The sequence below is a fragment of the Salarias fasciatus genome, chromosome 4 (assembly GCF_902148845.1).
Source record: "Salarias fasciatus chromosome 4, fSalaFa1.1, whole genome shotgun sequence".
In the NCBI taxonomy this organism is placed as follows: Eukaryota; Metazoa; Chordata; class Actinopteri; order Blenniiformes; family Blenniidae; genus Salarias; species Salarias fasciatus.
The window spans coordinates 8,299,251-8,315,833 of NC_043748.1; the positions used below are offsets into that span (position 1 = coordinate 8,299,251).

At 42.7% G+C, this 16,583-nt stretch overlaps 1 protein-coding gene across 1 annotated transcript in view; it reads right to left on the bottom strand.

Annotated features, from left to right (window-relative positions):
* Positions 1-9,238, bottom strand: part of LOC115386507 (E3 ubiquitin-protein ligase rnf213-alpha-like) — an 86,698-nt gene extending 77,460 nt beyond the window's left edge. Inside the window, exons 1-6 of the mRNA XM_030088842.1 lie at positions 9,124-9,238; positions 8,137-8,253; positions 6,424-6,563; positions 4,026-4,343; positions 3,786-3,934; positions 3,530-3,697 (exon numbers count right to left, since the gene is read on the bottom strand). Coding sequence (XP_029944702.1) covers positions 3,530-3,697; positions 3,786-3,934; positions 4,026-4,343; positions 6,424-6,563; positions 8,137-8,236 — 875 coding nt within the window. The 5' untranslated portion in view covers positions 8,237-8,253; positions 9,124-9,238. The remainder of the gene's footprint in view (positions 1-3,529; positions 3,698-3,785; positions 3,935-4,025; positions 4,344-6,423; positions 6,564-8,136; positions 8,254-9,123) is intronic.
* Positions 9,239-16,583: the final 7,345 nt, after the last annotated feature.

Here is a 16,583-nt window from a genome sequence, read left to right on the forward strand (position 1 = left end):
GAAGCTTTAGCAATAATACAGGAGGTAAATGAGGGGGAATCGGATAGCGGAGATGTGTCGGACATCAGCGATCTTGACTGGAGTGAATAGGAGGAACGTTCTGAATGCACGTCAGAACAGCCGTGGGCCAAACAGCAAAAAAAATGTAATCCTGCTGCCCCAAAAATACCCAACCGACCTCCAGATGCTGTACATTCCAGCGAAGAACCTGCAGTGGCGCATGAAAGCGCTCACGCGTCACATCCAGGTATAGAGAATTACTGTAGGCTACTGTCGGTTCACAACTAAATAATAATAACATAAAATAGTGTAAAAAATAAATAAACTAATGTAATAAATTTCAACACAACAGTGAACACGGTAGTTGACAGCAGGAGCAGTGCAGCGTCTGCAGAGGTGCCAATTACAGATTCAGGTAAAATATATCCTCCACCAAAAGTACAGCAAACCATGTATTTTTCGTTTCCAAAAATTAATTTTAGAACAAACATATTTTCTGAATAAATACCTTTGTCCTTTAGAGCCTGCAGTCCCAGAATCAAACAAGCAGGGTAAGGACGGGACCGTGTGGGAAGGTTTCCGTCCTGGTGCGCAGCCGGGGAGACTTATTTTACTAATTTTAATATGTTCTTGATTATTATTGACGGTCAATAATACAACTATTTTGTGTGTGTTGGTGTGTGTGTGCGTGTTTATCAGGGAAACGAGTGTGCGGAGTGTGAGTGAGAGGTGACGCTGCGCAAATGCGCACTGTAAAAAGTTCACTAAATTTTAAAACCTGATCTGAGGCATTAATGAAGCAGATATGAAGCATTAAAAAGTTTGCTTTAGCATTACCGCCATGTCATCACCAATTATGTTCGGCCGTGTTGTTTCTGTGATTTTTTTCTTTCGGAAAGCCGAAAATACACTTTTGAGCCATTTTTGGCCGAAAAATTTCGGTGGCCGAATTTTCGGTGCATCACTCCTCATTACACTACAGAGCCGAAAGGAGTCAGTATGAGACGCTTCTAGTGTCTTTGGAAAATGTAAATTTATCATGCCTGGAAAACTTACCGACCTCATTTTTTTATGGTACGATTAATTGATTTATTGACTATCGTGACAGGCCTACATGAGCAGCCGGACGGCGGCCCGCCCACCGGGACACTGGTAGCTGCGGGTGGGCGGCGCGGGGCGCGGCCACGGCTGGTGGGGTTCCCCCCCCCCGCTCCCAGCGGCCGATCCAGGCGGACACCCCTGGCGTCGCGGTGTGCTGTTGGCCGGCGGCATGCCACAGCGGCCGCCGCGGGTGGTGGGAGGGACTTTGCTGGCTGGCTGGGCGTCTGCAGTTGCGCCGGTTGTGCGCTGCATATCTGGGTTGCATACTGAGTTGTCTATTCTAAGTGTAGCACTTATGTTACACGCTAAAGGCTAATCAAGCCCAGGACTAGATCAAGATAATTCCAATGATAGCAACAGGCTAGCTGATCAGAAGATTCTGGGGTCGCTCATGGAGAGAGAAGAGGCAGAGACTTGGAGTTGAGTTTGCAAGTAAAAAGGTACCATATATTGAGCTCTTCGAAACAAAAGGAAAACAAACAGGACTAACAAACATAACAGATTTGCAAAACTTTAACCCGCGCGAATGGCCATTCGAGATACTCTCAACAAGTTACAATTGTGATGAATATTCGAAGGTGACAGGTATTAGAAGTGCAACACAAAGGAACGATGATGATAACAGCAATTGATTTTTCACAGTGGTAAGAGGTGGAGTCCAGCTTCACACCCCTTGGACAGAAGCAATCAACCCAATTGTCCATTCATCCCACCCAAAGTTCACATGACCCACGTCTGGGTCTAAACAGCTGGTGACTCTGCGGAAGAGTCCAAGCATGTGTGGGTTGTGTGGGTGTAGGTCAAGTCGTGTGGGGGTGAGAGGTTGCTGGCTTCAGGAGCCCCTACCGGCCCGGCAGAGGTAGCACTTGGTCTCCGGCTGGAAAACCGGAGCTCCGGTTAGGCTCTCGGCCTGGTCTCTAGCTCGCCATCATTCTTTGCAGGACCGCAGGAAAAAAAACCTGGCCGATTACACGGTCTGGATTACACGTGTGTGCTCTAATCGCACGATCTCGGATGCGGTAGCCGACGACTCCTGAGCACAGCCTTCTCTTGGCGTCCCCACTGCCTCTCCGTGTCTCCCTACTCCCCGGCATGACCCTGCTAATAATAGCCGGCGCTAGGTCACGTGACTGTGTGACGTCGTCATAAATGAAGCGATCTGATTGGCTAATCGCCAAGCCAACGGGAACATGTGAAATGCCGCGGGATTTGAGAGACAGTGAGTGCAGCAGATCTATAAATGTCTGGATGTGGACAAGAGTGAACAGTATAATGACAGGCTGTCAGGATTTGACACCTGGGTTACATAAGCGCCTTTTAATACGGTGCGCCCCATATATGAAAAAAGTTTTTAAAAAAGCCATTCATTGACTTTGTGCCTTGTAATCAAGTGAGTCTTATAGTGCGGAAAATATGGTATGTGCAAAAAACAAAACAGCGTTAATGCCTGATGAAAATATTTGTCGGCGTTAAGGAAGCAGTGCGTTAACGCGTTAATGATGCGTTAACGTTCCCTGCCCTACAAAAAACACATTATAAAGTAAATATGCTAAATAAATTCAACAAATCTCGTCTGCAATAACATTTTCTACCCATCACTCTAGAAAACAGTTGCTGCTGGCGGCCATTTTGAAAAACAGCTGCCATGGGCGTCATGCTGAAACTTCATGATGCCTCCGTATCTAAATGTTTTTGGAATGCCTTCGGCTATACGTGTACCGAATTTCATGCTTGTATCACAAACTGAATGATTCCTTTATATTTCCAAGCTAAGCTATTGGACTAATGTAACTGTACATTACATCATTTCAGAACTCTTTCGACCTTTGCTGTCTATCCACCCGGATCTACCCACACAGACAGAAAAGCATCCACCCAACCAGAATCAGTCACAAAACACTCACATCACATCACCATTGCCATGATTATGAAAGGTAAGGAAAAAATAAAAATGTATAAAGATGTGTGTTGTTTCCATATATGGTTAATTGGAGGCATTTCTGAATACAAATTACCCTTACCATGAACGATAACAATAGTTAACAGGTGGGATTCATCAACATTGTCAACTAACTCGTGTCCGTACGTCAGGCATCCCCGTGCTTGATAATTAAGGATTTCTTTGTATGTACACACAGTCTAAATTTCATGTGTACGAGATAATTTAGAACCTATTCTAAGAACAGATTGATAAATCAGGTCCCAGAAGCCCAAAACAAAGTGTCTCGATTCCTAACTAATGTTGGTCACCAAAATTGGTTTTCAGTCATAAACTGTGACCTGGCGACTGTATAAATCGAGAGATGTGACTCATTGCTGGCATCAGGTTTCAACATCCTCGCATGTAAAACTGGAACATAAGGTTAACATTTTTTTCCAAATAATTCCTGGGATATGCAAAAGTAATACTCTTTCAAGAAAAAAATACCTTTTCACAGACAGTTCAACTGCTTCTTCCTCCCATTTTCCACTGGAGGAAACCATGTTGACAAAGACGCGATCCACTCCTGGAACAAATTTGAAATCCTTGGAGAGAACTGCATGAAAGTAAATGTTGAGTCTCTCACTAGGTGCAGTGTGACTGGGTCTGGGTTGCCTGAAAAACAAAAATAAACACAAAGATACTGTGTTAAATACAATACACGAGACAGAAACCACTACAACCTACAAGAAAAACCACTCACTTTGTTGGGGGTGGTGGTGGTTTGGGGCTGGAATCTTCCTGTTCACTGTCATCATCTGAGGTCTGCGTTTGCTCCTCTTCACTTCCAGACTGCTGTGGTCCCATATCCTCTGCTGCCACCGGGTCTACACTGGAGCCGATGCTGTCAGGCTGGAGCATCAAATATTCAATTTGCATTAAAAGACTGTACTGAGCCTTCAGTTAAACAGTAACAATTACTTCACATACTGATCAACATCACCTTTGATGGTGTTTGACGACCGTAAACCATCTTCTGTTGAGCTGCTGCAGTCTGCTTTGTTCTCTTCCCCTGCTGACTCTTTCCTTTAGTTTTACTTTCTTCTGTTTGTTCTGTAGTTTGCTCCACACTGGCATTACGGTCTTGTTTGACAGCATCCGTCTTGCTCTTTCGTTGTTTCGGGTTAGATGTCTTCGTCTCCTCACCTGTGCCTGCCTGAGAAGCTGCGTTCTTCTTTTCCTCCGAGTCGACACGTGGAGTCAGAGGGTCTGCCGGTGTTGTGTTGAGGCTCTGATCATCTTCTGTTTTCTTCTGAGTCTCCTGTTAGACAGTAACAATTATTTCACATACATATTGATCAGCATCACCTTGGATGGTGTTTCAGGACCGGAAACCATTTTAAATTGCTGCAAATATTTCACGTCTCCACTGTCACAGCAGAGTTCTACACTGGTTCTGACCCTCGATGCACATTGGATGCGGTCCGGCTGCGGAACGGCTGCAGTCCGGACACCGCAGCTAATCCGTAGTCATTAAAATCAATGCTGTGGTTCACACCGGCCGCGGTCCGGCTGCGGTCCAGCTCCGGTCCGGCTCCGGAGCCTCTGCGGAGCTCCGGTCTATTTCCGTAAGGATCCTATATTTCCGGACGCCGGAGCCCTACCGCGTCAATTCAGAAAGAAGCAAGTCGGGTGCCGGAAGGAAACGTGATAAAATAAGTGACTTCAAAATAAATCTGAGCAGTGTTTTTGCCTTAATATTCTATTTTTTTACTTCTTCTGGTAGAATACAGAACAAACAATGCGATGTAGTCATTATACGCATTAGAAGAATTAACGGTTTTGCACTTCGTCACTGCTGAAAAGTCAAATGACACCAAAATGGCTCAAAACAGCTCTGTGACCGGAGCAGCTCCGTGTTGCCATATTGGGCGGGTTTCTACCAAATCAAGCGTCGTTTTTGAACATGTCGGATGGGTTGATGAAATAATTATGTGTTTATGACATGTGTTTTGTAATACAAATACGGTTTTAACGTGTATTTTCAACCGAGATGGCGGTTTGGGCTGCTTTCTATTGAGCAAAACGGGTTTCATATGTCTACGGGGGATAACGACAGATCTGGCAACCTTCTCCAGCAGACTGCAGAGATCACAGGTTTACATGCTCTAAAGTCATCTAAATTAGATTCGTATGTCAACGAAGAATAGAGCAGAAAAAAAAAAACATGTCTGACAAGAAAAATAATAATTTTCATACAACAGAGCCTTAGGCTGCTTTCACACCAGGATAGTCCAGAACTCGGTTCACTCTGATGGGAGGCGCTGACAACTTTCATACTTTCATTTGATTTGGCTTGCGTTCAAACTGCACATTTGGGGGTTCTGTCATCTGAAACAAACACTGACCAGAGACGCGGTGAAGACGCAGTAAAGGCTGAGAAAGAAGAAATCCAGCTCATTTGATTGGTCTGGATAAAAAGTGAAGTCCTGGGCTGGCCAGCAGCTAATGGCAAAAACAAACAATGGCCAAATATAGCTTTCTGACCATCGATCGATGAGCGCCTGCACTTCGCCACCAAGCATTTTTCCAACGTTGAGCATCTGTTTCGTCTGACTCATACCGTCGGCTTTGTTTTGCCAAACAAATGCATTGTGGTCCTCATCACGTCCTCTCACTATAACCCCAGGAAAGTAAGTTTGCAGGAGACCCCAGATTCGCGATTTCAGGGGGACCAGACTAGTTCCCCTGTTAGATCTGGATCTGAGTTCAGGGAAAATTTTATATATGCATAAATGGTGAGGACTTTCCTAGAAACTCCCTAAAGTGATTTCCAGATCAAATAAAGCTGGTTTTTTGTTTTGTTTTTTGGTTTGTTTTGTTTTTTAAATCTCAGACGGTCAAAAAATTAATCAACCAATGAATCGATTATTAAAATAATCATTAGTTGCAGGCCGAGTAGGAAGTTTTAAAATTAATATTTCAACACAAAAGCTACATCGATAAAAGCGATACTGTATTTTTCAGTATCAAATTTTAGGAAAATGTCACTGTAATGCAAAGTCAGGTATATCACCAAGCCCAATATCAAACAATATAAAACTCAAACTGTCACACAGTCTGAAACTGTCACACGCTGTAAAACTCTCACATATTCTAAAATGATCACATCCCATCTAGCGGTCTTCAGGTCTGGGCAAGTCATTCGGATCTGTGAGCTTATTATTGTGATAGATTTGTGAAATCTATTATTTGTAAGTATTTGTAAATCAAATAAAAACAAAGGCTGACTGATCATTGTGCACTGAATATCTGTAGCTTAAATTGAATACAGAAAAAAGTACAGTATATATAAAGCATAAACATGAAGGGCAGCACAACAGCTTGACCTTTACACTCACCTCCTTTATGTCACTGATGCTCTCATCATTTGGCCGGTTGGACTCTTTGTTGTCCACGTGTTGGTCATCTTGCTGAGATCCTGATTTCTCAGTGTTACTTTCTGAGTCTGTAATCAAAGGTTTCAGCTGGTCCCCTGCCTCTGAATAAAAATAAAAACAAATGTCTAGAAACTCCAGTCAAAGACACATAAACACTCCACTGCAAGTCTTTAAAAAACTGAGGTTAATGCGTCCAGGTTTTATTATCAGTAGTGCATTCTATTGCGAGTATTTTGCATTTCAAGTAAATCGTAGGTAAATTCGATCAAAGATTTCAAGTAGAATGAAACTATAAAGAATTGTCTAAATTAAGTTACCCTCAGCTTATATCATTTAACCAATCACAGAATTCAGTCTCAGTCCATCCAGCGACTCTGCCATCTACAGGAGCTCGAGTTGGAGTGACACAGTGATTCACACATCAGTAACATAAACCATTTTGAGAACAACACTGGACAACTACTGTTCCATTACTTAAATCATCCTCACAGGTACTGTTTGAAAAATACTACAGTTCAGTGCTTTTCTAAAAACTCTCACTCACTGCACTGTCAAAAGTAGACAATCTGTTAAATTTTCCTGTAAAATATATCTCCTTGCAAAGCAGAGACAAACAAAACAATTGAAAAGTAAAACCATACTAAAAAAATATGTTGATCTAAAGGTTTGGATTTTAATTCACATTGTGAATTTTCTCAGGAGTAACATCACAGTTTAGAAATAGTAAAGTAGATGTAAACTGTGAATTTATCTGAAGAAAGAAAATATTCTGAAATATTTCCAGCAGCAAAAAACACTAACATAGTTATTTGTTGTTTAAGAATTCCATCTCTAACATAATTTCAGTATATCGCATCACCAAATTAGTTAACACAAAAGAAAAAGGTCTATTCAGGCTTGTAGTAATCAACCAATCCCTGTAGGAGGAGCTGTCTACAAATGCAGTCCTGGGACAGGTGCTTCCTCCACCCTTCAGAGTCTGGAGCATGCTCTGACCCCTGGGTACCTCAGGTCTGATCCCTCTGAGGCCTTCATCTTCTGTACTGACCTTTGCCTCCCTGGTAAGCCTCTAATTGAGTTCCTTCTCTTTCCCCTTTTAGTGTGGGATTGAGATAGTAAATATTTTTTAAAGGGTCAATTTTAAACAGAATCATATTTCCTGCTTCTTTGCTAAATGAATCTGGGTGTCCTTAATAATTATTTGTATTTCCCTGGGAGTGATTCCCAGGGTGGCGCTGTCTGGCTACTGGGTGCATAGAAATACTGGCAATCTACCATCTACACACCCCACCTCTCTGTGTCTCACCACATACTGACCAAATTGAAGACACAAACTGCATGGCAAGGTGGTAGATAATAAAGAATAAATCATATGCTCTGTGATGGTTGTGAAGCATGTTGTTACCTCCAAGAGAAAAGAAATTAAACCAAAACAAAACTTAAAAAAACAACTAGGTATGTTTTAGTATTTAAGAAACCTAATAAAGAACATCAAATAAAAATAGAACTTATTTTTGCTGTATATTATAATTGAAGGGAGGTGAGCTGAACTGTTTGGAGGTCTGTGTTCTTTCTGAGTGCTTCTCTAGTTTTTAACGTAGTACATAGTGAATTTAATGGCCCCACTTGATGAAATTATCTAACTACACCACATTTCTGTTCTTGTTTACTTACCCTCTGTGACTGCAGGTTGGACAGAAAGCTTCTTGCCACATTCACTGCAGAATTTGGGTGTTTTTTCCAGTATCTGATGGCCACAAGCTGTGCACTTCATCTTCACTGGTCTCCTTCCTCAACAGAGACAACCGGTTTTATCAGACAACACACTCCTTTCACTTTCATTTCGCTCATAAAATGAAGTCAGCAAGGAAACAAAATCTACCCTGTTATATGGACTTGATCAACACCTTGACTTCACTTACCCACACCTGTCCCTATATAGGCCACTGTCATGTTACCACGTTGGCCCGGAACCAGCAAAACAGCATTGTCAAGATGAGCATAGACACCTGACACACAGCCCTGGATGAAGTGCTCTATATATTTTAACTGTATGTGTATCTAAGATGCCAACGCGAAGCCATTTTGTGGAGGATGTCGGAGAAGCGGCAGTGCATGAATGAAGGTCTTACAAGGGGAATACAGACGTGATGAACATTTATAAGTGTATGACACTTTTCAAACTCTTGCATTTCTCAGTCACACCTCAGTTTTATTCACTGGCATGCTTTCACTTTCACTTGGGATTTTTATTTATTTATTTATTTATTTATTTATTCATTTACTTTAAACCAAGTTGACGCCTCTTCTTTGATTAACACAACCACTCTCTAGTCTGGTTCAACCAATCACATGCCTGTTTCGATGAAGAAAAATGTGATTTGATCACTTCCACGTAAAATAAATAAATAAGCTAATAATTTCTGGCATAATGCTAAAGTGACCACACCACACGCATGTATCTACAGAGTCCTCATAACGCTCGGTGTCAGCCCTGTTTAACAGACATAAGCTGCCGCTGCTAACTACTAGCTAACCGGGTATCAGAGCAGGCTGCAGGAGCGCCGCAGCTTCTGCACTCAGCTGGTCGGGGAGACGATAAGGGGGGAAACGGAGGTGGTACCCGGGCTCCGGGGAGGCTCCCCGGCCCTCCGCACTCACCTGGGCCGGCTCTCAGCTCCTGCTGCACGGACTCATCCCCGCTCGTCCTGCGTCGCTCCTGCGGACAGAGACAGTCTGAAGAGAGGAGCCCGCAGTGCGCTCCTTCAAGGCGTTCCCTAAGTTTACTTTCACTTTGACTCAGCTTTGTACTTTTCCCACAATGATCTCGCACGTACCGGGCGGGGGCAAATATCAATCCTCATATCAGTACTTTACTCTTAGCACTACAAAAGATGATGAGGAGCAGATAAGGAAACATATGGTGGCCCAAACACACACACACACACACACACACACACACACACACACACACACACACACACACACACACACACACACACACACACACACACACACACACACACACACCCTTCCTGTATTTCCTACCTCCTATTATTAATGTTCCCCTTTTCAGTTTGTTCAGTATGTAATCTACAGTTCATATCTGGTAATAAATTCTGGATGAAACATTTCGTGTTGAAGTCATGTTTGTGTTTTACTGAGGTTAGAAAAACAAAAATAAATCTGTGAAATTACAAGGAGGAGGTCTCACAACTTTTCCATCTTTGTCATAATTGTCATATGTCAAATGTCATAACCATCAATTCCAGTGAAACTTAAAAGCAAAAACTCCTGAAAGAGTAGCCACAGCTAAACTTTCTAATGGTGATCTAAATTCAGCTTAATACATTATCTTCCTAACTCCTAAATGAACAGCTTGAATTATGTCTTTGTGGATAAATGATGTATCTCCACCTCTCTTTTATTCTTGTTCTCACATTAATTTTCTCTTTCACTTTACCAATGACCAACTTGCTCTGTTCACTTCAAACAGTGAGCCTTGGGTACAGCCACTCTCAGCAAAGAGTCTCAGCAGTCTGTCAGCTCAGTCATTTTCAATGTTATCTTTACATCTTGTCACGATCACATTACAGTTATCTCTCCCATGCTCTTTTTAGTGTCTCCACTCTGATCAATACAGTCCACCTCCTCACCAGAGGAGACGTGGGATTGTGACATGTGCCTATCTGCAGTCACTTTATGTACATGTGTGGTGTTATCTTGTCTGATTAGATGTTAAACAATAACCCTCACAGATCCACTAATAGTTATTTTGCTCACTCTGCATTTATCCATTCATCTATTCAGCTTCAGGTCACTGTTGTGCTGGATGTATTTTCCAGCAATGGCACAAAGTCGGACACACATCAATGAGGGCAATCGCACACAGACACAGACTATTTAAAGGATAAGTTCGGTTTAAACAGTTTTCACGTTGTTTATAGAACGAAGTACAACAATATACTCATCCAGAAGGGTTTTCTGGTCCAAACAGTGCTTCGGGAGAAATTTAGATCCAAAATCGAGCTGCAGACATCCGTATACTGTTAGCCAATGGGGCATGTGTGGCGCCGGCTCCCAAAACAGCTTTAATCATCCAAAAACTCATTAGTTTCACCAATATTTCCTCATGGTCCGCTCACGCCATTCCTCCACGACAGCCCAGTGTCGCAAAATACATGCTGTTGCAGTTTTACAGATCTCTGAAGTGAATACAGTGATCAGGATGTAAACTGAAGTACATTCACCCAGAGACACAGTAGGTGGCGCTGTGCACCTAAGTTGTTGGTCGCCACCCGCTCCAAAGAAGAAGAACATATTTGCAGTTCAGAGATCTTCTTAATAAAACTATTTTAACGTTTATCACTGTTCAGTGGAATCTTCAGAGTGAAATCTGGCTTTAACGATATCCCCACTACTCCAGGCCTCTGAATTCTCAAGAAAGAGTGATACACTGTATCTGTAAAAGGTTATTGTTTTATTCCACATTCTACATCTTAGATCTGGTCCTCTCCACAACTCTAATGACATTGGCTCATGAGAGCCTGGACTTTTATTTTACAGTCTCAAAGGTTGAGGGAGGAAAAAGCATGTTGTGCTTTAACATCTCCAACAGGGGGCGAGATAACCAAGCCTATAGCTCTCACTGTGGGCTTTTTTTTTTTTTTTTTTTTTTTTTTTGGGTGGGTGGGGTGGGGCTCCAGCTTACTTGTCATGTGGCTGGGGAGGTGGTCAGAAAAAGCCACCTAAGCTATCTTGTGGTAACACTAATCAGGGGTGTTTCTGAATCTCCGTTTTGGATTTTCTGTTTCATTTTGTACAGGCACATTGCCATGGCAACCTGCAAAACATGGAAACTGTGAGAGTCAAAGCTATTAGCCTATACATGCATGTCACTGATACTAAAGAAGAAATATTGCACAATTTCTAAACAATTTAATTGCAAAAAAATGGAACAGGAATTGAACACCTTCTGTCCATCCATTATCTACCGCTTATCCAGGACCGGGCCATGGAAGTAGCACTGTAACCCAGACTTCCGTGCCCTCAGACACTTCTTCCAGTTCTTTCGGAAGATCCCCAGGCGTTCACAGGCCAGCCGAGAGACATATTCCCTCCAGCATGTCCTAGGTCTTTCCCGGGACCTCCTCCCAAGTGGGGCATGCCTGGAGCACGTTCCTCAATAAGGCGTTCAGGAGGTATCCTAAACAGATACCTGAGCCACCTCATCTGGCTTCTCTGGATGTAGAGGAGTAGCAGCTGTACTCTGAGGTTCTCCCTGGTGACTGAGCTCCTCACCCTATCTCTAAAGGAGTGCCCAGCCACCAAACGAAGGAAGCTCATTTTGGCTGCTTGTATTCCATATTTTGCCCTTTAGGTCATGACCCAGACCTCATGACCACAGGTGAGGGGAAGAACGCATTGACTGGTAAATCGAGAACTTTGCCTTTCGGTTCCCTCTTCACCACAACAGACTAATACATGATTGCATCACTGCAGATGCTGCACCCATCCACCTGTCAATCTCACGCTTCATCTGTTCCCCCACTCATGAACAAGACCCCGAGATACTTGAACTCCTCCACTCAGGCCAAGGTCCCTCCACAAACCCAGAGAGGACAAACCACCGTCTTCCGTTCAAGGATCGTAGCCTCAGATTTGGAGGTGCTGATCTTCATTCCCATCCTTTCACACTCAGCTGCAAACCGCCCGAGTGCACACTGTAGGTCCAGGCTGGATAAAGCCAACAGGACAGTGTCATCTGCAAAAAGAAGCAGAGATGAAACCCTGCGGTCCCCGAACCAGACACTAGAAATTCTGTCAATAAAAATTATTACCAGAAATGGTGACAAAGGACAGCCCTGCCAGAGTCCAACATGCACTGAGAACAGGTCTGCCCTACTGCCAGCAATGTGGACCAGACTCCTACTTTGGTCAAACAGAGACCGGATGGTCCTTAACAAGGGGTCCTGTACTCCGTACTCCCGAGGCACCACAAGGCACCATGAAGAACGTGGTTGAATGCCCTCTCCAGATCCACAAAACACATGTGGACTGGTTGGGTGAATTCCCACGAGCCCTTGAGCACCGTATTGAAGAAAAGTTGGTCCAGGGTTCAACGACCAGGACGAAAACTATATTGTTCCTCCTGAACATGAAATTTGACTATCAGTTGGATCCTCCTCTCCAGTGTCCTGGAACAGACTTTCCCGGGGAGGTTGAGGAGTGTGATCTCCCTACAGTTGGAGCACATCCTCCAGTTCCCCTTTTAAAAATTGGACACCACCATCCCAGTCTGCCAGTCCAGAGGCACTGTCCCTGACCACCACGCAGTGTTGCAGAGATGTGTCAACCAAGACCGTCACTGCACATTTAGAGACTGCAGGTACTCAGGACAGATCTCATCCACCCTTGGTGCCCTGCCACTGGGGAGCTTACCAGCCAACTCGGTGACTTCGGTTTGGGTGATGGGTGAGTCCACCTCTGAGACCTCAGCCTCTGCTTCCTACATGGAAGTTGTGACGACAAGATTGAGGAGATCCTTGACGTATTCCTTCCTTCGTCTGATAATATCCCCAGTTGAGGTCACCAGATCGATTGACAGCCAATAGTTGAGATGATCCATTCGGCAAGCCACAAAAAATCGTCCATACCACCTTTAATTATTCTTCCTTTTTTTCATATATGTGTAACTGAAAAGTTAAAAGTCCTTCGTATGCCAATAGATCTTGTACACCGCTGCTACGTTGTCCGGAGTTAATTATTTGTTTTTTTTTCTATACTCCGCCTTCCTGCAGCTGGTATGTGGAGGTGTGTCTCTGTGATGGACAATGAATGGCCGCTGGGCTGTCAAAAAGCGCTGCATCGCCCTGCTTGCTCTTGCTCATGCTCAACTACTCTCACTCTCTGCCTCCCTGCTCGCTGTGTCCAAAAACTGTAGTTCCGCTTGCTGCTGTGGCTCCTCCTAGGGCGCCGGCTGCATCCTGTTCACCACTGCTGGATTCTGCGATTCGCTGTCTGAAATCAGAGCTCCAATTTTCTTTAGTTAATAGTCTTGGGTGAGGAGCAGCAGTCCTTTTTTTGGTATTTTTCTTTATCAGGGTGAGTGACTGGTGAGGTAGGGACAGGGATGGCAGATGGGTCCAATGGGACGGCTAGCCTTATGTCATTCTCCTTTGTTTTTTGTTCAACCGCTCTATCACCATTTTTGGTTGGTTCTGAAAGTTTCTGTGGAGCTACTAAGTGAATTTTTGGGGTTGGTTTATTCTTCCCATTGTTTGTTGTGATTAAAACTGATTTTTTTGTTTCTTAGCTTGGTTTTCTGTATGCTTTGCTTAGTGAATCGTGTTTTCGCTCTTCCCAGTCGTAACAACCACTGACCCCGCCTTGTTACTAGATGTGGTTTTGACCCTTGCTCAGGATTTGTCCTCTAACCTCGATTTGACCCTATCTCCACTGTAACAATGTTCGCTTGTTCTGGATGGTTAAAATGATGTTTGATTAGAATTTTGGTGTTTGTAAATTGCCGCAACAATACAGATTTGTTGGAATTTGTCTGGAAGGTCAATAAACAGCAGGTTACAGGTAGACAGTGATTCCTGGAAGAGAAAGAAAGAGGAAATCATTCCTGCTTTCTGTGAGTCAACAGGAGCTGAACTTTACCTCCATACTGAGCTGTAAATCACTGAGTCATCGTCATTATGAGAGTCCACCTGCTGCACCCTGCAGGTGATTCTGCTGATGAGCATTTTTAATGCTGCATAAGCAACTGTTGAATACTAAGTGGCACCATTGATAAAAGAAACTCACATGGGAGATTTCTTATTAAGGTCAATATCTGCATCGATGGCTTCTCTCTCGCTCAATAGTGTCCAAAGCAGGCCTGTTTGGCTAAGATGTAGTCAAAAATATTGAAAGATTGAAGGAAACTTTGGTGCTTTGTGCCTTACACTTTTTATATGACATTAAACAATGTGTAAATAAATTCCTTCAGCTTGAATTCCATATGTCATGAATTAACCTCTCAATTGTAACGTGCAGACTTATCCATATACTGGGGTTTAATTCAACAAGGCAGTATAGTGGTAAAGTACAACAACTCCACTTTGTTTCTCTAACCTCTCGGCTGTCGCTGACCAATAATGGAGTCATCCATTCAGGATATGTTATACCATCATCGTCTTGTGAAAAGTCCTTCAAACGTTTGTCAGACTTTTTTCCAGGTACTATCGTACTGATACTGTTAAATATTTTCAGACCAGGTCTAATTCTTTACTGGTGGTGTGCATGGCTGCTGCAGGACTGATATGTTTTTACAGCCATCTACTGTGTTTCCCCCAGCCATCACAACACTGAATGACGAGGATGTTGTTTCACTTTGTCACAGTCAAACACAAATCTACAGTCAGTGTCTGTTTGGCTGTTCTTTTTTTTGGTTGTTTGTTTTTTACTGGGTCACCACTGTATGTCGTTGCAACTTGCCAACTTGGCAAGTTATTATACTGGCACACGAGATTAAAACCCACATCCCCCACGCTCGATGTCAAAACTAAACTTGATGCTTCACTTGGTTACACTGGAATATAAAATCTTAACAGGCAAGCAATAATGATGGGGAGATTGTCTGTGTGTATATCTGTAGTTTAGTGTGGTTTGGACTATTCCAGCTTTTAATATATCACATAAACAAAAAAACACCTTCCAAAGTACCAACTTTTATCTAAAATTTCTTTTAAAGTTTCAATTTCTTGCTTCTGTGTTCGTGGTGTGGATCTTAGAACAAACAAAGTTTGCACCACACTACATGACATGATATTGATCTGCAAGAAATGCATACCTATTTCACATATTTAAAACATTTCATTAAAATATTCAAAGGTGATACAGCTGTTACATTTACCAGCCAGAAGCATGTGTCAGCGCTCATTTTACAGTTCTGTTTTCCACTTCAGATGAGTAATCCTGAAACTTTAACCAGCCAGTGTCATAAATAGACATTACAGGGCCTGCGTCTTTCGTCTTCCTCCGGTCGTTGGCACCACTTTGCATAATGAAGTTGTTGATTGTCTTGAAATCAGGTCAGGCACATCACAGACTTGGTACAAAGGTGAAATGAGAATATGAACTGTGTATAAAGCGAAGCCTCATGTGACGGCAGAAGCACTGCGGTAACTTATTGTTTCCTTTCTTCTGTGCATTAGAGTGATCAAGTGCTGCACTTTGATAAGAAACCACGTTTTTTTTAATTTCATTTTTACTTTCAGTAAGGTTGCTGGTCTGCTCAAAAATACTTGTTCTTCCTTGAAGATTACAGAGATAAAGGTTCATTTGAAGAAACAATTAAAAGTGAGCCATTACAGCTCTGCTGCTGTTACAGCTTTCTTTAAAATGAACTGTAATGAACAATAACCCACTAGGAATCATTACTGCTCACATTTCCATGGGCTTGATAAATGTACTCTTGTGTTAAATGAAAACAGCGAGAGCTGCGGCCTCTGTCAGTTTCTTGTGCCAACTGTCGACGGAATATTTAACTTCTTCATACTAAACCTCCAGTTTGATTGTAGTCCAGAACCAACTCAGTCCTCCTGAAAAGCAAGATAATTACATGTCTCAATATAAATAACAGCAATGTTATTGTTCCTTACAGAATAAACAGAAGTCAACTCACATGAGAGTGTCTTTTTCTGCACATTCATATCTTTTCCCAGTCGTTCTCATTATCATTTATCTATACATCTTTTTATTTCCAGAACAGGTGTTGTGCTGAGTTCTGCATGACTGCTATCAAATGTCTCCTCCTTGTGGTGCAAAGTTAAACACCAGTAGCTGAAAATACAATGGCTGGTGAACTCATAGAGACCAAACTTACATGTATGCATCACCATTTCACTTCCAAATATCTCTTATATAGTAACTTAGAATTTAATGAGTGAATCAAGGAATCAGTTAGCTGAGTTGTCAGATTAAAGTGTCACAGCAACAAAACAACTCGTAGTGAAGCACACATTTTCTTTCTTTCACTCTCATAATCTAAATGTAACTCCACTACTTTTAAAGTAGCAACCAGTCACTGTAATCAATAACTAATTTTCAGTCCCACTCATTAGTGAGTGATA